We start from the raw sequence: 23,637 nt of genomic DNA on the forward strand, positions 1-23,637 counted from the left end.
ACATTTCCACAGCACCTGAAACCAACCTGTCAGTAGTTCAGTTTTAATGAAGCCTTAAAAGAAAAGAAAATACAGCTCACAAAAATAATGAATGAAGGATTTTTACCAAACCCAACGGACGTGAATGTTTTGGTTTTTTTTTTTTCAGTCCGTGTATTGTTTGTATTGTCCCAGTGCTTTACTTTAATGTTTTAACGTGTGAATTTCGCACATGTACACGCGTGTGTTCGTAGGTGCGCTCCCTGGACACCCAGCTGCACCCGGAGCGTCTGAAGGTGATCACCCAGCAGGTGGAGGAGGAGCAGGCACTCATCCAGAGCCAGACGCTGCTACGGCTCCAGCAGATCCACGCCGCTGACCGACAAACACACAGCCCACAGGTCAGAAACGCACGCACACACACACACACACACACACACACACACACACACACACACACACACACACACACTCAAAAGACAGTTGGAGCCTCTGCTGCAGTTCAGTTTAGCTCCGTCATGTGTAAATACACGAAGTATCTCATGCGTAGTAATGAGACACTTTTTCATTTTATTCATATTTTGTCTGTCCTCCAGGTGCTGGCTCCGCCCACTCCCCCTGCTCCCACCCACCACCCCACGGTCATCGTCCCAGCCCCAGCACTCACCCAGCACCCCCATCATCACGTCACCGTGGTGACCATGAGCCCGTCTGTCCACACCAGCACGGTGTCCACATCCAGACAGAACCTGGACACCATTGTGCAGGTTTGTTTTCCTCTGGATGGAAACAAAATAAATTCATCAAACACTAGAATAAGTGATTAGGACTGGGCAGCATTAAAAAAAAAAAAAAAAAAAACTCCTGTACCAATAACCTTGAATTTGATACAGCATCCTGAAGGATGCTTTTTTTGGTTACAGTTTTATCAAATCTAGTTTAACAAAAAGAAAATTACACAACACATTGCTTTAGAAAGCTTTGATTTTATTTCAGTTTAGCGAGGGAAGGTTTAACCGAGGTGATTTTCTGGAGCTACGATTCACAACTAGTAAATCTTCTTCACGCCTCACATGCATGCCATTACTAAACGCTGCAATTTACCGATGGTTCCTAAACGCCTCACACGTTATCTGTCCACGCTGACTTGCCCTGCTGCCTGCAGTTAACGCCGACAGCCATGTGGCCAAAATGAGTTTGAAAAGAGTGAGATAAAAGGTTAAAATTTGAAACCGAAGGAGAGGCCACAAATAGCGAACGCCGTGGGTCACCGACGCTGGCGAGATCTACTCACCGATATGCGTTTTAAAAATGAAAACGTGTGTGGTTGTTGCCTAGCAACCGAAATTCGCTACCGTGTGACAAAGCTTTTTTTTTTTTTTTTTTGACATGAGATTGTATCGAAGCGATTTGGTGGTCGCCTTGAAAGTATCATTCGATCGGTACCCGACGCTGTAACTGATCACATATTCAGGCCTGATCGTTTTATTGTGAAAATACTTCTTTTATTTTGATTGTTTCCTGATCTCGCAGGCCATCCAGCACATCGAACGCACTCAGGAGAGGAGAGCCAGCGCCGAGGAGGAGCAGAGACGAGCCGTCATCGTTAGCCCCGCCCACGTCGCCATGGACACCGCCTGCTCGGACACCGACACGGACACAGAGGGAGAAGACTGCTCAATGAACTGATCCCTCCCCATCCCCATCCCCATCCCCTTTAACGCCCCTCGACTCCCCCTCCCCTCCCTCCCCCCCTCCCCCATGAACTCACACGTACACACACAAACACTTAAAACACCCGTTCACTGTAAGATTCCCTCCAGGAGTTCGACTACTTTTAAAAAAAGAAAAAAAGAAAAAAGAAAATCTTTCTTCGGCATTATCCAAACTCCTAAATCCAGTGGTTAAGCTCTGTGTCCATCGTGTACTGTAAAATCTCTGAATATTGAAACATAGGATGGTCAGCGCGCAGAGGAGGCCCTGTGGGATTTCTAGAGGCCGTATTTTTTAGTGACGGAGCCGGCCTGTGGCTACTTGAAAACTTGAGGGTCTTCTCCTGTAAAAAAAAAAAAAAAAAAAAAAGCTCTCAGCATCTGCCCGCTCCATCACGTGTGTTCATGTGTCGCAGTATCAAAGTTAGGTCGTCCGTCGTCACTGGCGCACCGACAGTATTACTTGTGCTACAAACTGATGGAGTCAGTATAAAGAGAGTTGAATGTAACAACGCAATAAGCCAGCAGCTCTTCATTCTGAAACGGAGCTGCAGTTTCTTCCCCAGTTGTACTTTTTATTTTATTTTAGCGCCAGTGGCCATGAACTTAAACTCCAGCTGAAGTCAGCACTAAATTTCACCAAATTTGGGAAAAGTTCTCTTAATTTCAGCTTTTAATTCGTGGTTACATGTTCAAGGAATTTCTGTCTGATGTACTTGAAAAGAAATGTTGCTTTTGATGTCGAAATAAGCCCTTAAAAAAAAAAAAAAAAAGACAAGAAAATAAGCTCGTGCAGACAGTTTCCATTAGTCATTTTTGTAGACATTTACTTTGTGTCAGGGTTACTGAATGCTGAAGGCGAACACTTTGTTCGGTTGAGATTAACAAATTGGAGGTTTGTCAGGTTTTCACAAAGAACTGGAGGCCCTGAGATCAATCTTTTATAAAAGTCGGATTTCGGTTTTGAACCATCCCCTTCGTCGATTATCTAATGCTGACAGCGGTCGATTTATTTTTAAATTAGAAAGCTTTTAAAAAAAGAAAAAAAAAAAAAAATAAGAAAAGGAAAAAAAAAAAAAAAAAAGAACCAAATGTTGGTTCATCGCCTAGAACATTTACCAGCATTTTGTTAATGTCTGGTGTTTAAGAGCACTTTCAGACAATTTGAATCAGACTTGAGCTTTGCATATGAAAATATGCAACATTTAAATTGGAACGATTCCCATGCTAACACGGCATGAAGGCTGCCGGTGGTGTTCCTCCAGAGACTTGGGTCTATCTCCTGGTCTCGGTTTGTTGATTTCAGTGACTATGCACTAGCGTTTTTTGGTATTTATGCAATTCCATCTTCTGTGCATTTTGTTGGTGTCCTTTACGAGGTGAAGTTCTCTATGCACCGTCGATAGGTGTGCGCGTCGCACCTACAGTATATGTGTGAATCTTGACGTGCTCGTATCAAAGAATGTAGTCTCTACTCGCAAGGTGCTCGTTGTCAACCCGGTGCTCCGCTGACGAGGCCCAAACCCTCCGTGTATCTTCCCAGTCGGTCAACGTCTCGTACCTGAATTTTTTTATTTTTTTTGTCACAAGTGATATTTGTCATGTTAGGATCGCTCGGGAGAACGAGAGGGCGGAGGAAAAGGAAAAGGAAAACACCCCTCAGAACACGGCGGGGTTGTGTCGTCGTGAAAATCAACGCTAAAACGTAATGTTCGCAAAACTTTAGGAAGATAACCGAAGGAGCTTTAGGCACGTGATGGTAGATCTTCGCTGCATCGCCGTCCGCCACAAAAAGAGCCGAATCAGCGTTTGCCGAGACTGAAGCTAAAACGATAAGCACTGAATTGAATCGCAGATCTCCCACAATCCCTCTCGTCTCGTTGTCTCTCTGTAACTGCACCAAGTCTGTCCACCTCATGTTCCACTGCTTCTCTTTCTCTCTCGGGACTTTGACTGGAAACCCTCCGCGGCGAGCCTCTCCCGTCATACTCGTTTGGATGCGCTGACTTGACGCTGTAAACATTCCTTTTATTTGGATTTGTATCTGTCTTTTGATCTCTCGTATGTTCTGTTGCCAACTGAATGCATATTACTAATTGCTGTTTTTCTCTTGTCTGAAGCAGGCTTTTGTTATGACATGTTTTGTTTTTTTTGTGGGTTTCCTTTTTCTTTTTTCTATGAACATGTGACTGATGCGTTCACTGACATTGTCTTGTGAGATGGGTGGACACTAACCACTCTCTGTCATCAGTTTTGGTTAGATTAGTATTTTCATGCCAAACATCGGGGGGGTGGGGGGGGGGAATCTTCCTGTTTTGTTTGTGAAGCTTTGTTAAAAGGGTTCGCTGTTGTGCTGACAGATGTTAATCCGCAGCCTGAGTTGAAGCTGCGGTTTGTTATTGGTCAGACAAACACTTGACCCCCAGATGTTTCTGTACATTGTGTTGCAGTTCTGCTGTCTTTTGGTGGAATTTCAGATATTCAATATGAAGCACTTGCTGTTCTGTACTGCCTGAATCAATTGAGAAAGATTTTGTTCTTTTTTTTTGCCATTTATTTTTTGTAAGCTCTTTGCTGTGACACAATTTAACTGTCTATGGTGTTCTGCTCTTCTGTCTTTTCATTTGTCTTTATAGTCCTGCTTTTCATTTTTCAGTGACAAGCCTTTTTATATTTTGTTTGTTGTTTTTTGTTGTTTTTTTTTTCATCAGTCCAGGTCGATGAGAAGCTGTTATATTTTGTTTATAAAAAAAAAAAAAAAAAACCTTGGGTAAACAGGCCTTTGTAAAGATGAAAAAAATAAAATTTGTACTTTTTTATTACACTTTCAGTGTTTGCTTGAGTTTAATTGTACATAATGACGCTGTCTGTCCACCAGGTGGTGACAGTGAGTTCACGTGGCGCAGCAGAGAGGAGTTCACGTTACTGAGAAACTAGTGGCCCAACGGGACTCATTCAAATCCTTTTTTTAGGTGGAATAGTACAATCGATCAGCTGTGACACTTTACAGAGGAAACAAAGTTGTTCTTAGAATTTTGTTTTTGAAAAAGGTAATGAATTCAGTGATAAATGGTAATTAGAAGATCTCAAAATATGATAGGAAGCTGCCCAATATCACGCCAAAGTGTCTAGTACGCCTCCACTTGAGGATATCGTGTCAGGGTCAGGTTTTGCTTCACCTAGGCATGAAAAGTTTATGCACACATGACCTGGGTCTAACAAAGAGGTCATGTGATGAAGTACAAAAACAGCAAAAGTCTGAGAAGGACAGTAGGTTGGGGGTGGTTGGATGGCTCAAACCTAGGACTTCATCCCAGGAGATTAGGATTCAAGTCTGTGAGAAACCAACGTGGATTCCTTTTAAAAAAAAAAAAAAAAGTCTTTTCCTAACCAAGTACATTTTGTGCCAATGTGGTTTTCATTCTCAACCCCAAACAAGTACTTTTTTCTTAAACCTAACCATGTGTATTTTTTCCTGACACTAACCATGAGGCTTTTTACGCCAAGGCGAGGCACAACGTGACACTGACTCTGTGCCGCAATGGACCGACAGGTGTTATTGTCCTTGATTATGATGCTTTGACATGATACCAGGTTTTGATACAAAAAATAACAAAAAAAAACCACACAAACTAAGATCACGGATTTTTCCTCTGGAGACTGTCAATATCTGTGCAAAATTTCATGGCAATAGTCGTTGAGATGTTAAATCTGGACCAAAGGGATTGCCGTGTTAATGTGACTAAAAACGTACCCACATATGTTAATCACACTCTGAGGCTTCCGATGGCTCGTAGCTAAGGGCCTTATACAACAATCCTAAAATGACAACTCAGCCCTCGTCTTCCTGTTTCATCCTCTCTCAACCTTCTCGATCGGACCAGGCAGCTGCTCTGACACACGGCGGCTGATCCGGCTGCAGCTGCTGCCGCCGCTGCTGCTGCTGCACCCCGCCTCCGCCTCCGCCTCCGCCGCCGTGCCCTCTGACCTTCAAGCAGAGCGGTATATATAGCGGGGGGGAGACAAGCGGGAGGCCCCTGGCAGCCAAAATGAAGTCTCTGGTGTCTGCCTGCTGCTTGCTGCCTCTTCTGGTCCTCTGTGCTGCAGGTACGGTGGAGGGTGACGAAGTGCGGGAGAAATATTTCCGACGTGTAATACTGCTTATGGGACGCAGTCGGGAGTTTTTCAAGCAGGTGTGCTGTGTGAAATGTGTGAAATCCACTGCAGTTGGATGGACTTGGCCTGGTGTCTTCAGCGTTCCATGTCTTGCTGAGAGTTGCGGCGATTGTGTAGGTCATCGATGAATGAACTTTTTAAAGATATATGTTGTTGTTTTTTCTTTTATTTCTTGGATTTAAAGACTTAATTTGCAGTGAAATAAGTTAAATTCTTCTACCTTTGGATTGATTTTACGATTCCTACCAGTGTGAGGTTGTAAGAAAAATGGGGTCAAGGTGAGAGCGTTGAGCACTGGTTCGTGTCTTTTAAGTGCGAGCAGTGTGTGGCTTTATAAGAGTTGTGTTTTTGATCGACGTCTATACACGCCGCGGTAAACTGTAAGTAATCTGACGGGACAGGAAAAATGACGTGTGCTGTATGTTTCCGTGGTGCAGAATTGGAAATGTCAGGGCTGAGGTGTGACACCAGCTGATGGAAACTGTCCCGCCTGCTGCTTATTCTGTTCTGCCCCGGAGAGAGACGCAGCGACAGCACTGACAGACTGACTTGGACTCACTACAAAGGGTCACAGTCTCTGCTGCAGCCAAAAGACAAAGCTAGCTGAAATGATTTGTTTTCCCTCCACTGGGTCTCATTTCGGTTTGATTGTCTCTTCACAGCAGCAGACAGTGCTCATGGGAGGACTTTGGCATTGTGCAGCCACTGCAGTACCTTTCTGTCCATTTCAAATGAATGAATGAAGTAAGCATTCGTTGGGGGTCTGGACTTCTTATTTGTTGCTCTGCTTGTTTTCCACAAGTTTTCGAGGCTGTTAATTGACTTGTCCTTCTGTATTAATGTGGAGGCAGGGAGTACCCTTGTCTGTCCTTGCTCTGGTTCATTTTGGCCCCTGCAGGCTGCTGTAGTCAGGTGTCAGGCATCAGTCAGACAAAGTCGTCATCAGATACTGTCGTCCCCGAAGCCGTGGGCTGATTACGCATCTCCAAAAGCTCTCAGGAATTTACGACACACATCATGTTCCCGCACAAAGACTGTGTCAGGTACACCTGCTCCACGTTACAACACAGTGATGAAGTCACATATGAACACACATAGACTCTGTGTCTGCGGGTAAAGTCTGTGTGATGCATTTAATGTCGTCATCATTCCTGATCAGCTCTGCGCAGAACTGCTAATCTGTCATTCCAGTCAGCGCCGTCCACGTCCAGGGGATGTCCCGGCTAAAACGGGCACGAGAGGGCTCAGCATGGAGGACCAGAGTACAGTAGCCCGGCAAAAGTTACAGAGCGAGATAATCACATGCTATTAAAGGTCGAGGTAGATGGAAATAAAGTGAAGTGAATAAGAGCTGGTAACAGAAGGCACACCACCTACTTTAGGTCTAAACGGTCCTAATTAATCAGGATGGATGCTGATGAATGTCAGAGCTGCTGAACAGCTGCTGGCTTCATGTTTGTGCTCCTGAGGGGTTTTTGTTTTAGGCACTGTTGCCTGAAATACATCACATTTAATGGATTTAACACCATCTTTCACTGTGGCTATTGTGCCGCCGGGCGCATGTCATCAAACCAAGTGTTGACGCATTTATTGTTCAGGTCTTTGAAAAGGTTCTGAGTCACGCACAGTTGCACACTGTTGCAGCGACTGTGAGCAATGATGCAGCGGAGCTGCAGACCGGGCCTCATGACAATCACAGGGAGAAGAGCGTCACACTTCCTGAAAATAGGAGTGGAATTATCCCTCCTTCTTTTCACCCTCTGACTCATTGTGGGGCTATTTCTGTCTCCAAGATGTACCATGCAGCACCCACGCACCTGTCCCACTCCGTCCCCGCAACACTGCGCTCGGCCCAGGCTTCACTGTCGCAGCACTGGGGTGCTGGGACAAAGGAACGCCTGAGAGGCATGTTACACTGTGATAGTGAAAGAAAAAAAGATCTGCACACAGCAACAGTAACTTCATTATTAATGCTGTGCTGAAAAATGTGACTTATTTGCAATTCATGTATGAACGAAATAATTTAAATATAAGGAAAGCACTGCTGAAGAGCACATTTTAAAGCTGCATTCATCAATGTTTTTATATTAATGATCGATTAGATAACAACTTGCAGCCAAAAAAAATACAGTAAAAGTGAAAAAAAAAAAAATCATTTTATGGCTCTGCTTCCTGAGTTTGGCTATTTTGTGTCAACATGTCGTGGATTTCAGTATTCAAAAGAAAACAAAACAAAAGTTTGCACTGTAATTTTTCACCAAGTCAATAAAGAACATAGATTTAAATGATTTAAAGTACTCATTCAGCATATTTGAATTACAGCCATCTTCCTGCATCCATAACTACGTATCATTTCTCTACAGTTATGCTAAATAAATTACTGGACTTATTGCCTCCTTCTCTGCCCTGTTTATAGGCTTTCTCTGCAGAGTATGTTGCTGACAGGTAGTGACCATCCCGTCTGGTTTGACTCACACAGGGTCAATGAGTATAATGTTTACATGGAAGCTAACACGTTGAAGGAGGCTGCACCTAACTATGAACGTCAGCATGCTAATATCACAATGGCAGCTTTTTACGTGCAGGATTTCCAGGTGTAACACTGACCATGTCAACCTGCAAAGCTAACTGCCAGCATACAAACAGGTATTAGACAAATTAAACATTGGACCTGATGATGACAGTGGACGGTTAGATTAAAAAAAAAAAAAAAAGCAAAGGGATAACCAAAGTTTGAATTCATGCTGAGAGGGATATGAACATCTGTACAAAATTCCATGGCAATCCATTCAATAGTTGTTGATCTATTTCAGTCTGGACCAAAGTGATTCATCCCCAGAGCCGTGTCGGTTTTGTAACAAAAACAGAAAATTGATTATTTGGTTTGCTGCTTCATTATATTAAAGGCTCAGAAACCCCACCGTGTTATTTTCACATGCATTTTGTCTCATATTTTCTTCCCCCTCCCGGCACATCGTTCTCATCTTTCTAATTATGTTAACTTTGATTTGATTTGGCAGCTGCTGCCAACCAGCACAGCAGAAAAGGATCCTTGTGGTTTATCTTCATAGAGATCTAGAAGCATGCAATGTGGAGAAAAGCCTGGAAACTAAATTCAGCTTGTGTGAGAAGGTTTCAAACTTGAAGCTTTTTCAGAAGTTAGCGAGACAGAGAGCTCACCTCTTAGTGATGATGTCAAATATCTGCTTTCACATAAAATACATCAGAAAACAACATCACACAGCACTTTAAAAGTGTTCTTTGTAACATAAACAAATAGGTGAAGGGTCATTAAGGACTGACCTTGTTATGTAAAGTCACATAACTTTGGAAACCGACGTTCAGCGACTCATTTCAGGATCTTGGCTGCTGCCGCTGTTCATGTTACTATGCAGACGATGCTGTAGCAGCGTGTCTCTGGACACCATCCAAACCTCCGTAACGGCTCGATCAGGACAGTGTCCGAGCACCCCTCCTCGGGTTTCCCCTCACTAATCTCCCTCTCATTCGATTCACTCAATTACCGACACCTACGGTACACTTAAGTCTGGCCGAGACACATTTTCTGAGGCCGGGACAGACGTGCTTCAGAATCTGACTGTGGATATGTGACTGTCTGCTGTAACTTCCTCACGTCCACTCGTGATAAACATCGCTCGAGGTTTACGCAGCAAATTTCTGCAGAGGCGATTTATGTGCCACGTATTTTATTTGTGATCTCTTTGATGGTTTTGATTTTGGGACTTAGACTCGAGCCTCAAATTCATTGGTTTCACTTGGCTTCCATGACCGGATTCTTTCTTTGGCTTTTGCTTCGACTCAGAAAAAGGCTATTTGATTATGATGGCTCGTAAAATGCAGGTACAAAACCGTGCCAACATCCCGATGCAAAAAAAAAACAAAAAAACACTCGGTCTTCCTACTTTACACACAGTGAAGATGCTTCGGGATCGTAAACTTGGTGCTCTCTGGTCACTGATGCTGAGAGCCCCCTCAGGAGGTGATAAGCTAACAAAGCTTCTACATACAAGAGGTGACAAGCTACATCATGAGAGCAAAATTGTTTGATGTGTGATTCAGGGCCTTAAAATAGAGGAAAGAAAGCGTCGGGGATAACGGCGCGGGAACAGTCGAGTACATCGAGTCCCGCTAGCATCATTTAGGACGGCACTGATGAGCGTTAAGTCTTCCATCCTCTTAACTCAGAGGCAGCCCAGGCTTTACACTTACTTCCACATCCACATTTAAAACAGAAAGCAGCTGATCGACACATCTTTATACTCTTTGTGCAACTTCCACGGACATTGAAGGGGAAACCGTTTGGCACCTTGTCACAGCATTGCGATGAAAGGAGCCTGATGACTGGACTGAATTACTGTCTGGTTTCAATCAGAGCTGTGGCCGCTGATTCAGAAGTTTGGAACCAGACAGTCTTTACCCAGAAACACACAGAAAACCCATCTCAGATGAGTCGTGTGATGCATCCTCAGCGGATTCTTATTTTTGTCGTTTTTAATGGGACTTTCGTAGAGGTTTTTTTTTTAAAATTTTATTCAAAGCAGCCATCTTTACTTGCCATAGCGGGAAAGTTTTGTTAGCTCAGTTGTAGCGTGTGACCCAGTGAGCTGTGACTGTGACACAGCGTGCACAATACCAGGACCCTGGAACTGGAATGGTTTTTAGTGTTATCAGTTATATCTGTGCTTTTCCTGCTACAATATGCCAAAAGATCTGCCTGTGATTGTTAACATATTATTTGCATATTTTCCATTATGTAATTCCAGCAGAGCTCAACTAACCTGACTAGACATCTAATTACTAGAGTGAGTGAAAAGACCTGTGTGGGTGTAAAAGGCCTGGAAAGACTCAGGACTGGCTTGGGTAAATGAGTAAACTGTGTTTACTATCTAGTGGTTCTCTGGGTGTTTCTCCCGTATCGCATGATGAAGAATACTTAACAGCTTATCTAAAGCACATCCCTTCCACTGAGTCCATCTTGTAACATGAACTGCCGACATACATTTAAAGGTCCCATGTCACACTGTGTACCACCGTGTGTTCCTCCTCACACGCAGTTATAATTAAATAGAGGTCACGGCCTTGTGCTCTTTGTGCGCTGCAGTTGTGAAGGGAGTCCGATGCACAAGCATGCAGAGTCACAGCAAGGCAGTCCCCTGACTATAGATGCGAGATAATAGATACAAGAAGTAACTGTAATCAGCTGCATGATGCTGAGCAGCGCTGATGTCCGTTTACCTGAATGTGCTCTGGACTTTGGTTGCAAGCTACTTATTCAAGTGTCGGCTGAAAACTTGATTTAAAAAAAAAAACATAACTCCAAAAACTAAATCAAAATAACAGTTTCCTTTCTTAGTAACTTATAACACGTATAGATAAATGTTCAAACATTGTCAGTGCACACATACAGAATATGAGTTAAATAGTTGGAGTTAAAAAGGATTTAAGAAAAGAGAGATGGAGTCCCCTGTTTATAGATGCGTCATAGACATTGCCCTGAAACACATGTATACATGCAACACATAGATATGTTTTATGTTAGAATGTGTAATAAACTAATACAGTTCTGGAGGGAAACAATGAATACTTTTGTTTTTGGTGCAATAAAGTAATATTAAGGATGAGATCATCAATTTAGGGTGAAACCAGATCAGAAGTATTGGCCTTCATAAAATCCCATTTCTTGAGTTACTGATTTACATTCAGTGTGGATGAAGTGGTTCTAAAACGACCAGTGTATACAGTAAGTTTTTCCTTATTTCAAAAATATAATTTTGGTTAACAATGGAGAAGATAAGAATGCCAAGCTCACATATGTGCACAGCAAAAATCGATTCAGTCAAGTAGCTGAAAAATTCCTATTACTTAAAGCATCACGACAGTAACAAAGCTGCATCATGACACTAATGCATTCCTCCAAGCTGTCCACTCAGCGGTTTTCTTTTAGATTCCCGACACAACTGTCCACTGTTTGTCCACCTTAAATAGTCCACTACTTAGTGTCGTCAGTCAAGGAGCTGAAATCTGAGTCTGAAATCTGTTGGTGCTGAACACGTCATCCGCTCTGTTCATGCACAGTGCAGGTCAGGTGCTTACGTAACACGCAAAGGTGACTCGTCTGCAGACGTCCAGCTGAAGTAAATTAAGTAATGGGCCACATGATCACTCTGCCCATCAGCAGAGTAAAGCATAAAGTGTGCAATGACTGTATGACTTCAGAAATGGTCACTGAAGATTGTCATTTTTTTCCCTAAAAAAAAGCTGATACATTTGGTGGATTTATCTGATGATGTAAAACACAACAAAGACTTCCATGTCTAGCCAAAATGTATTCATAAGCTGAAATGTTATGTGAAAAACATCAAACAGAGGAAGCTTGTTGAATCCTATTCCTCCCCTCTCAGATCTCCCGGCAGAGTCCTCAATCCACGATGAGGAGCCTCTCATGCATCTGCAGCTCCAGCAGCCAGAAGGAGACGTTTTCTCCTGTGGATGTGACACAACGGAGGAACATGCCAGCCAGAGCTCCTCCAACGACACCCCGGCCCCAGAGAGGGCCATGTGCCAGCCCTGCAAACCCCCATCAGCTTCAGACACTGAAGAAGAGGCAGCCTCCCCTTCAGAGCATGAAGAGGAGGAGGAAGTGCCTCCACCTGGGGAGGACTCTTCCGCTGGGGAGGTAGAAAGTGAAGGAGAGGAGCAGGAGGAGGAAGAAGAAGAGGTGGCAACTGAGGAAGAAGCTCAGGCAGAGCCCGAGGAGGAGTCCCTGGAGGACCAAAGTATGGATGAGGAGGAAGTAGCTGAAGAGGTTGCATTACAAGAGGAAGAGGAGGAGACATTGGCTGAGGCTGAGGAAGAGGAGGAGAACACTGAGGAAGAAGTAAAGGAGGAATTACCCCAGGAGGAGGAAGAAGTGAATGAACCTCAGGAGGCTGAAGCAGAGGAAGCAGTTGAAGATGTTGCTGAGGAACCAGAAGCTGAAGACACACAGGAGGAAACAGAGGAGGTAGCCGAGGAGCAGGTTACCGTGGAAACTGTCCTACAGGAGGCTACGGTTGCTGAGGAAACAGCTGAGGAGGACGCCGGAGTGACTGATTCAGAACCACAATCAGAACCAGCAGCACTTCCTGAAACCGAACCTGAAGAACCAGAAGTGACAAAAGAACCAATAGCACTATCAGATGCTGTGACAGAATCAGAACCAGAGGTGGTTTCAGAGCCTGAACCAGAACCTGAAGTGATTGCAGAACCTGAGATGGAAGTTGTTTCAGAACCAGAGCCAGAACCAGAGCTGATTGCAGAGCCTGAGGTTAAAATGGTTTCTGAACCAGAGCCAGAACCTCTTGTAGAGGAGGTCACACTGGAATCTGTTGAGGAGGTTGTAGCCGTGGAAACCGCAGTAGAGGCAGCTCCTGTGGTTGAAGAGGCACCTGTTGAGGAAGTGACAGTGGAGGAGGTGACTGCAGAGGAGCCTCCACAGTCTCCGGCAAAAGGTACAAAAAGATAACACTTGGATTTATCAGTTGAATTACAATATGTCGAACCTTTATGGAGATTGCATTCATGTTTATTTCCTGACTTAAATCTTTTCACTGACACCAGAGGTTTGTGCCTTGTCTTCTCTCTCAGCTACAAGTAGACTAGGAGGGATCCTGTGACAGTAAATCTGTCCCCATCCAGCTGGTGCTTCTGTAATTAAGGAGGCATGTCATTATCTGGTGTCTGGGTGTTGACACCTGCTATAAAAAAACAACGTCAAAGTCTGAAAAGAGCTTCCCATCTCTGAGTATGATCCCACATCATTTATCATTTCATTACATCGGTGGGACTGTTCTTTTCAACCCAAAAAATATGCTTATTTGCCCTGTTGCAATGAACCACTCTCATGTATGTACGCAAAATATAAAGTTATATAGACGGGAGATGGTGAGCTTAGTTTAACTCAGCGTAAAGAGTGGAAATGTAGGAAATCAACTGCTTCGGAACAAACTGTCAAAGCAAAACATTGTGGTTTGGTAATGTGTGCGGTTGGAGGAATTGATTGAACGACGTGTCAGTTTTACACTGGAGGCATTGTGGTAGGCAGATTTTTTTTTTAATATAAAGCAAGGATTGGTTTTTCCCATTTCCCATTTTTGTGCTAGGACCTTCTCATATAGCTGTAAGCAAGAAAGCAAAAAAATATATAGTTTCCAAAAATGTCAAACTGGTCCTTTAATTTATCTGAAATATCCCACTTACTGGAACATTTAATTACCTGCCCTCTGGAGTTTAGTTGTGTGGCATACAAAATATAAATGACCTATTCACAAGAACAAACCAATCTGGCAACACAAAAGTTGCTCGAAGTTGCTCTATAAAGCTCACGAAAATGTATTAAGGCCACTAACATGGAAGCCAGACTGTAAATAAAGTATGTCTTATGAGAAATACTCCATATGGCAATTCAATTGTTGCGTCACTTAACGGCATTTAACTGAGACCGGTCGTGAAATGACAGCAAAGGTCTGACTTCCTTTGGCCCTCTCTTTCTCTCTTTGGAATATGACACCGAGTGTCACTAAAGAGAAATTATTCACAACCTCTGGTACAGAGATAAACAGACTGGAATAGCAGTGGACAGGAATAGATCGAAAATGGACAACAGCATGATATAAGAGTTGGACCTGTGCTCAGCGCAGATGGCCCGGTCACTCACCTGGCGCAGCATATTTATTCGGGAATTACGTCAGCAGAGGTTGGTTTTTTTTACTCATGGATGACAAAATGTGCTTCATTTTGTGCCATACAAATAGTTATTTTATTTTTTTCAAGGCGAAGTGCTACTAATTACCTGCAATCACAGGTAAGTGCATGTGTTTGACCTTTAACAGTTGCCTGACAGTCTGTTCTTCCACATCACGCAGAGGGTGAGCTGTCCGGCCCGGCCAAGAGGGACCGCGCCCACATCGAGGACACGTTGCGACTGGCAACCGCTGAACGCTCAGTAGAGTTCTCAAGTGAGGAACAACTACATCCCAAAATGACACGAAACATAACATAAAGCTCCTAAAGTATGCACAGAAACATGTGCAACTGACATCCGACACAGTAAAAACAAATCCTCTTGCTCAAATGTTGGTTCTTCAGTGATCACGTTGCTCTGCTGCCCACCGTTTCAAATGGGTCTCAGACTTTTGCTGCGGAAATGCCTGCAGTGGTGTATTAAAATAAAAACGCAGCAGAATGTTTACAGCTACTTTGTCGGTGGAGAAGAAAAACAGATGTGTTTGCATGCAAATGAAAGGAAGTCTGAAACAATTTTGGGGGCTTTTCTGCTGAAACTATTCTGCAAATTGCTTCATGATGTCTAGGTCCGGAGGCCTTGATGTGTGAGTGTGTGTACTTTATGAATGTGTGTGTGTGTGTGTGTGTGTGTGTGTGTGTGTGTGTGTGTGTGTGTGTGTGTGTGTGTGTGTGTGTGTGTGTGTGTGTGTGTGTGTGTGTGTGTGTGTGTGTGTGTGTGTGTGTGTGCGCGCGCGCGCAGACAGACGTGTCTTGAGGCAGGTGATTAATCAGTGCAAATGTGTAACTCTGTCCGCAGCTATGAAAGCTCTTTCTGTTCTGCTGAGCCAGATTTGTTTATTTGAGAGAAGCCGAAGAGCTGCAGCGAAGCCCATCAGCTCCGTTTAATCAATTTTATGAGGGCAACTCATCACGTACAGAAGAAGCAATTGTTGTCATCAGGAATGGTGGCAAGAGCATTAGTAATACTCCTGTTCCAAAAGCCTTCTCGACATTATGTCCCAATTATCACAACACAACTTCTCTTTCTTGTTCTCTCTGTAGATGCGATGAAGGCGCTGATGGACATCTACCACAAGGCCATCAAGCCAATGGAAGAAGCCTTCAAGTACAATGAGCTCAGGCAGCATGAAGTCACAGGTAACTCGGCTTCCTGTGGAGATTAGACAGCATGATTAAGCAGTTTGTTTGTACAGGCAAATATCTCACCAGAATATGTCAGTTTATAACTGTAATTCAGTTCTTATAATATAAAGTAAACTATACATTACAGAGCAATAATTTTTTTTTTTTTAAAACGCATGTCTGCAACTGGAATACATCATTTTATTCTGAAAGTGAGTCGCGTGAGCTCTGGCAACGAGCCAAATATAACAAAAAAATATGCAAATATTAATACTCTAGCTACTGTTTAACAATTAATCGGTTTAACTTCAACAGATTACTTTTACAACAGTTAACTGTCATGTATAAAGCCGTGACTGTGCTTCCAGCTGACATGATTCATTGGAAATCCGTGAGCAACACACCATCTCCCCTCACCTCGGTGTTTGATTCATACAGTACATGGTTCATGTCAAACGTATCTGCACAGAAACTGTGAATATAAGGAGTAAAATAATCATTAGGACTGAATAAGGAGCCAGGACCCGACATTATTCAAACCAGGCACACAGAGAAGCACAATAAGGAGTCTGTCTGCTGAAATCAAAAGGGAACATTGTGCGGGCCAGGAGCTCTACAACTTTGTTCCATAGCACTTGAGGGCAGGGAGGATTATTTATGCTCATGAGCAGGATGAAGGCTTCACAGTGGGCCATGTGACTCTGGGCCACCTTGTGGTGCTGAATGGAAGTGCATGATTGAATTTAGGATGTTCCCTGTCATTAAAGCCTCATATTTTAGGAGATACTGTGTGAGCTAATATGACACTTTGGCTTGAGGATGGTGCTACAGGAGAGCAGGGGTATAATATCTGTGTACAAGTGGAAGTTTTTACTCTAAATAGCTAAAATAGCAACAATCAGTGAACAAAATGAATTTACCTTGAACATGAAGTGTAAAGGAACCAAGAGCCTCGTGTTCAACAGCATAATATAAGGTTATGTTTGAGGTCAGAATCCAGAAAAGACACTTAATAAGCAGTGTCTTCTTTTTGGTCTAAAGCTATTTTTTTTTTTTTATAAATATTTGTTCCCTTCCTCTCAATCCTTCTCTTTCCATCTGTCTCTGACGCACAAACATTCAGATGGTGAGATCACCTCCAAGCCCATGGTTCTGTTTCTGGGTCCCTGGAGTGTCGGCAAATCGTCCATGATCAACTACCTGCTGGGTCTCCACGGCTCCTCCCAGGAACTCTACACAGGTCCACACACATTAAACCTGATTGTTGGTAGCAAGATTCAGAATTAAACTGTACTTGTCATACATCATATTATTATTATTATTATTATTATTATTATTATACTAATTTATGGTAATAAAAAATGATTGCAATCAATCAATCAATCTATATAACTATAAACTCCAATTAGAGAAGAGTCTTAACACCACCAAAATGACTCAGCAGTATTTATCTTAAATTTGCTCACATTACTCATCATAGACTTTGGTCATAACAGATTAAAGCTGCAGCAATAAAACTGTGGAGTGCTTTGAATTGAACTATTGTGTATTTAGTTATTGATTAATTCAAGGAACATGTTATCTGTTGTTTCAAAAGTTACTTTAAAAGCGTTTCGACTGCAGTGAATGTAATGATGGAATAGGCAAGAAATTTTAAACTTTTTCAAGAATGAATTTAACAAAAGAATCTGGGGCATTAAATATTATTGATTATGTGTTTATGTAAAGACAGTTAATAGTGATTCAACATTAGCTAAACATCCGTTCCTAATATTTAAGAAATGTGGCGGTGTTGTCCTATTTAATGCTTAATTATCTGATTATTTAGCATTAAATAAGCACATTTCAACAGTAATACATGATAATTGATGCAATTATTTTTTTTTTTTAAAGTGAAGTATATTATACCTGATATGTGATACGTATACCAACACACTCTGTATCAGGTAAAATTTTTACCAACCAACAAATAAGCTAAGATTATTTGAAATCCTTCCCTCTTCATCCCTCCTACAGGTGCTGAACCCACCACCTCCGAGTACACTGTCATAATGCACGGTGAGAAGTTGCGGACCATCGAGGGCATCGTCATGGCAGCAGACAGCTCGCGGTCCTTCTCCCCTCTGGAGAAGTTCGGCCAGGGCTTCCTGGAGCGGCTGGTCGGCATCGAGATGCCCCACAAGCTGCTGGAGAGTGTCACCTTTGTCGACACGCCGGGCATCATTGAAAACCGCAAGCAGCAGGAGAGAGGTGACCGTTACTAGGGGGCAACAGATAGTGAGATCTTGAATGTCTTTAGTTGGCTTTATTTTCATGATTATTAGTGTTTTGATTAAAAGTCTTTAAACACAACATCTATTACTGCAGTTTCCCACTGAAATATGTGAACTGACGGGTGAAAGAATGACTTCGAAACATTTCAACACAGCCTTGTACAGACACTTATCTAGTTTTGGTGAAGGTGGAAACCCCATCCATCAGTCTGCATAATGACAGATCAGTAGAGTCTGTTTTCAGTGTAGGTAGATTTGGTCCAGCAAAAAAATGCACCAGCACAGTTACAAGCAGGCAGCCGGCAGTCTAATAAGTCTCTCACTTTGTGCCTTATGTTAATTTATGGTGGACTTCACTTCTATGCTTTATCCATAAAACAAGGCAGGAGAATGATTAAAAAGTGTGTGAATCACGTCTCAATAATGCTGAATTTAAAGGTTTCCTTGAGCTAAAACATACAAAGTACAGGTCTGAGTTTGAGACGTGTTCACAGTTTTGGAAAAGCTACATTTCCTTTCTCGGTTTTTTTCCCACTGTATTTAAAAAATATATATATATACGTGTCATTACAGTAACACATTTTAAGCTACGAACATGGAAAGAGAGCTTCTCATAAGTAAAATGCTGTGTCTTGTGTCCATCACGTTATTTTTCCATCTTTTACCTGTGCTCCTCTTCCTCAGGTTACCCGTACAACGAGGTGTGCCAGTGGTTCATCGATCGAGCCGATCTGATCTTCCTGGTGTTCGACCCCACCAAGCTGGATGTGGGGGGAGAGCTGGAGATGCTCTTCAGGCAGATGAAGGGCCGCGAGTCCCAGATCCGCCTCATCCTCAACAAGGCCGACAGCCTCACCACCCAGGACCTGATGAGGGTCTACGGAGCCCTGTTCTGGAGCATGGCGCCGCTGGTCAATGTCACAGAGCCCCCCCGAGTGTACGTCAGCTCCTTCTGGCCTCAGGACTACGCTGCAGACACCAACCGAGAGCTCTTCATGAAGGAGGAGATCTCTCTGATGGAGGACCTCAACCAGGTTCGACTCCGGATTTTCGTTTACGACATGATTTTTGAGCTCAGACTTGGTGGTAGCGACATTAAGTCACATTTTAAAGAGTTCAATCCACTCCTAGGTTCTCTAAAACCTCTTTTTCACTGCCCGTGCCAGAGCTACTCTATTTAACTCGACTCGCTTTTGGTGCCAGGTACTTTTCGGGATTTCGTTTTCCACTTGCAGAAAGTGCACCTTCAGTGTAAGCTGGTCGTCGTAGCAGTGCCAAATAAAACTGCTGGGAAATGTATCTTCAGTGCGACACACGCTGGATCCTTTCGTTGGATGCCAAAGAGAGGAACGTCTGCACCTCCTCAAATTGAGCATGGCATGGTTTTAGGGTTGCCATTAATCAAGGATTCAAGTGGACGAAAAAAAAATTGCAGCCACTACAGTAGCTTGGCTAGAAACTAAGCCAACAATTGTGTATTTGTACAGGATGTTGTGTGTCGCGCACGCAGCGATGCAGTGATTGTGATGATTCTCTCTGACCAATCAGTGGCCTGCAGGAAGCAAAACAGTAGCGTCGAGCCGGGCTGGAACCAGCAGTGGAAAAGAAGCTTAATAGACTCACCTGAAAGAGATGTTTCTGTGAATGTTTGGTGTATAGACTCTGTCCTCATTGTCCCCCACAAGAAAGCATTAAGCTGAGCTGAGCAAGAGGAGGAAATTAGAGTAAGCCTACATACTGGTGGTCGAGTGGGACTTTTGAAACACTAAGGCCAGAAAGCAGCAGCATAGCTTTTGGGTGAGCGGTGTCGAAACACAGAAGAATCCGCCTTAAATACACCACCTTGATGGCAAAGATGAGTTTGATATGAGAGGAATTGGCTTCTGGGCTTTGCTTCATTTGTGACTAAAAATCTACTTTTTCCTGTTTGTTCTTGAGTAAGCAATTTTTGACATAAAAAAAATGCACTCAAGCCCTTTATAGCTGTTTTACTGTCGGTGCAGTGGAAAGACTATTTCTCTTTGTATTTCTGTAATTCAGACTTTCTGTTTAGTGCTGTTATCTCTGTCCCTTCTCATTTCTCCCTCTTCACCCTGACAGGTGATTGAGAATCAGATGGAAAACAAGATCGCATTCATCCGCCAGCACGGCATCCGTGTGCGCATCCACGCCCTCCTGGTGGACCGCTACCTGCAGACCTACTCCGACAAGCTGGGCTGGTTTAGTGACCCCTACGAAGTCTTCCAAGACATTGTCAACGACCCGGACAAGTATTACATCTTCAAGTCCATTCTGGCCAAGACCAATGTGAGCAAGTTCGACCTGCCCGGCAAGGAGGCCTACCAGGACTTCTTCGGGGTGAACCCGGTGTCCAACTTCAAGCAGCTCTCCTCCCACTGCAGCTGGACTAGCGGCTGCCTGCTGGAGAAGATAGAGAGAGCCATCTCACACGAGCTCCCGGTTCTGCTCAGCCGCGTCAGCAAGAGCGCAGACACACCTGCCCCGGCGAAGCCGGCGCCGAGCCCCCCGCCCCCACTCCCCGGAACCTGCGAGGGTCCCGACTGCGAGGAGAAACCCAAGAACCGCTGGAGGAGGCAGTGAGATGGAGGAGAAGGGCGGAGGGTGGAGGCAGATGGCGATAGCTGCCGGAGGGTTTCCTGAGATGATGCCCCCAGATGTGAATTTCGGGACTGGCTACGTGGGAGACTGAGCAAGGAGGGAAGAATGAGAGAAGGAGAATAGAAAAAGATCTACAGTACCAAGCAGACCCGAGTCAGAGAGTACTTAAGAATTTTTCTTAGTGCTTGTATGTATCTGCATGATTTAGGAAACGGACTAAATATGTGCCCAACTGCATTTCAAATACTTTTATATGACGGTTTAAGACATCTATTAAAACAATTGGACAGGGTGTAGCTTTAGAGGGGTGAAGTCATATCTCCATCTGTCGCAACTGCTGTCTAAAAACTTTGCTAATGTCTGCAGTAGAACAACACTTCCACTCATCGTGAGAAATTTTTATATAATCTCTCATGATATGCGAATGAAGTCTGAGAATCATTGGGTTTTTTTTTTCATTTCTCCCTGTTTTTACATTATTTATTGATTTTTTTTTTTTTTTCATCAGAGAAACAAGCTGGCAGCGACTATACCTCTCCAGAGATAGGAAAATGCTGCCATTCTTATTGGTTCCGCATGGAAAGTCTGAGGATTCAGTCAAATCTGCTGTGCTGTGTTTTTACTGTCACCAGGTGAATGTCCTAAAACCAGTGGAGGTTGATATTAGTACAATAAAACGGAGAGAAAGCTGCTTTTGTTGTGGTTTTTAGGTGTTTTTCAACCACGTTTAACAGATTTTTTTTTGATTGTGCTACTGACTGTACTGCAATCTGTCTCTGTATTGTACCATGTTATGTTCATTATTGACATAGTTTTTATTATAACATTTCTTGTGCATTGGAACTGAATTGAGTGAATACAACATTGTGCACTCCTCAAAATATAATTGTAGTTTTTTATTTATTCGCTGCAAGTGTGGCCTTTTTCAGGCCTCTGAACTGTGCTAGTTTTACCTCAACATGGCTGCATATCACACAGGCATTTCCTCCCACATGTAATCTTTTCCTCTTTACTTTAGGTCTGTTTTTAATTGTCATTGTTTTGTGTGATGCCTTTTGAGTAAACAAACAAAAAAAAGTGAAAATGTCTAGCCTGTTTTTCTGTGTGAGGCCTCAATGTCACAGCTAAAATCTCTTCCACTGAAACAATATATAATTCATATCATTTGGTTGTTTAGCAGCAAAATACAGCTGGAATGCGATTTGGGAAATGTGGGATATACATGAGCTAAAAGCTTCAGTTGTCACGACACAGCTTTTGCATGGGAGATACTGCGGAATTCAAAGTAAAAGACTGCAGACTCATTCGTGCGTAAGAGCTCTGTATGGATTTGAAACATTAAATGTGTAACAGCTGGGTGAACACACATCAGCCCAAAGTCCAATTAGCAGTAAAATATAAATGCATGTTTTTAATGGCTGCTGGTTAATTATCCCCTGCAGTGACTGAAAACCGACACCAGGTGGCGCTTCCACTCAATGTGTTAATCAGACTGACGACTGAACAGAATGGTAGCAGGAAAAGACGTTTTATTTATGTTTTAAGGTGTTCAAATTTAGCTTTTAATGCAGAAAAACTTCCAAATCAGAAATCCCCCTTTACAAAGAAAAAAAAGATGCAGATTTTCATTGAAGCCAGTAAGTGGAATCCATCTAGGTTGCATATGTGTGTTCTTAAAACCCATGTCTGCTTTGTCTTCATGTTGGTCTAATGTCTGTTGTTTCATTACGTAGCTCACTGAAAACAGTCTTTTCTGTTTGTTTGCCAAGATGCCTGTTAGAGTTTAAATCTGTCTGAAGTTAGTTTTGTATTGCAAACAAAAAAACACTCTTTTGACAGGATCCCACAACAATCAGATCCCAGGAGACATTACAGAGCCAACTCTCTGAGAAGCATTCAGATTTAATAAAGTACATGTACATGATCCCTATTGTATGATACTCTTTGTACAGAATCTAAAAATTCAGGCTTGTCAGCACTTTGTAAACATGTTTATTTGAAGCTGTGCAAAGCATGCAGTCATTTGATGCACAATTAGCACGGTCCCTCGCAGTCCATCGCTGCCCACATCTCAAATTCGTTCAGTAATTCAAATGAAATGAATGAAATTAAACAAAGATGCAAATAAAGCAGATTGTCGTGAGAGCAGTAGGCGAAGGCAAATAATAAAATGTTCAAATGGAATATAATGAACCATTCAATTCTAAAGTTAAAACTAGTTTCCATATATGAATAAGTGCAGTGCAAAAGGCACATTGTGAACATATTTTGTAACAGATAAATTTAATAGGCTGTATTTATCTGAAAACACTCTTCAAGGCCCTCATAACTGTCAGTCTCACATAGAAGCCTCTGACACATATTCATTCATTTATTTTTGCCCCAGTGCTTCTAGATATTGACAGATAATTGTCCTTTTTGCATATTTGGTTAAAAGTTTAGTGAAGATGGAGACATTGGAAAGTTAGTTACTTGTGGAATTGATAGTAAAAAAAAAAAACTAAAAAAACAGTCTGTAATTATGATTTATGCTACAACCAACTAGTTAGTTCATCTATGTGTTTTAATATTACTTGTTTGAATAAAGTAAAGTTGTACTTAGCAGAGCTTTTTGCTAAAGGCTAATGTCAGCATGTCAACATGACAATGCTACCATGGTGATGTTAAGATGGTATAATGTTTATCATGTTCATTGTGTTGGTTTAGCATGTAAACATTCACTAATCAGCACTAAACACAGTGTACGACTGAAGCAGGTGGAATATTTGTTTATTAAAATAATTATAATTACCCAAACTGAACAAAATTAAGATTTTGACCTCGTGATAATCAGCCAAATGTCAGCGGATCACCAAAGTGGTCATGATTCATCATCCGGGCACCACAAATGTCAGTAAAAAATGTCATAACAATCCAGTAGTTGTGGAGACATTTCAAAGCGGTGGTACGAC

At 42.7% G+C, this 23,637-nt stretch overlaps 2 protein-coding genes across 3 annotated transcripts in view; both read left to right on the plus strand.

Annotated features, from left to right (window-relative positions):
* LOC138630348 (transcription factor AP-4-like) overlaps positions 1-23,637 on the plus strand; it is a 33,593-nt gene that overhangs the window by 5,086 nt on the left and 4,870 nt on the right. The window contains exons 5-7 of one of the 2 annotated variants that reach the window (XM_069714616.1): positions 234-380; positions 576-746; positions 1,513-1,710. In XM_069714616.1, coding sequence (XP_069570717.1) covers positions 234-380; positions 576-746; positions 1,513-1,668 — 474 coding nt within the window. In that variant the 3' untranslated portion in view covers positions 1,669-1,710. Of the gene's footprint in view, positions 1-233; positions 381-575; positions 747-1,512; positions 4,516-23,637 lie in introns of those variants that run through there. The other variant, XM_069714615.1, reaches the window with a different exon arrangement.
* LOC138630321 (sarcalumenin-like) lies at positions 5,734-21,770 on the plus strand. Its single transcript, XM_069714578.1, has 8 exons — positions 5,734-5,798; positions 12,290-13,378; positions 14,792-14,884; positions 15,714-15,809; positions 16,918-17,034; positions 17,811-18,044; positions 18,752-19,101; positions 20,168-21,770. The coding sequence occupies exons 1-8, from the start codon at positions 5,741-5,743 to the stop codon at positions 20,666-20,668; spliced, it is 2,538 nt and encodes an 845-aa protein (XP_069570679.1). The 5' UTR covers positions 5,734-5,740; the 3' UTR covers positions 20,669-21,770.

This window comes from Brachyistius frenatus, unplaced genomic scaffold (assembly GCF_029030835.1).
Source record: "Brachyistius frenatus isolate BFR_SWC_R1_liver_20210118 unplaced genomic scaffold, ASM2903083v1 Contig_132, whole genome shotgun sequence".
In the NCBI taxonomy this organism is placed as follows: domain Eukaryota; kingdom Metazoa; phylum Chordata; class Actinopteri; family Embiotocidae; genus Brachyistius; species Brachyistius frenatus.

Bases quoted from the DNA above. Each gene is read 5' to 3' on its own strand.
- LOC138630321 (XM_069714578.1), top strand. From the start codon at position 5,741: ATGAAGTCTCTGGTGTCTGCCTGCTGCTTGCTGCCTCTTCTGGTCCTC. The intron at 17,035-17,810 runs GTCCACACACAT...TCCCTCCTACAG, and splicing joins CTCCCAGGAACTCTACACAG to GTGCTGAACCCACCACCTCC. The intron at 18,045-18,751 runs GTGACCGTTACT...CCTCTTCCTCAG, and splicing joins CCGCAAGCAGCAGGAGAGAG to GTTACCCGTACAACGAGGTG.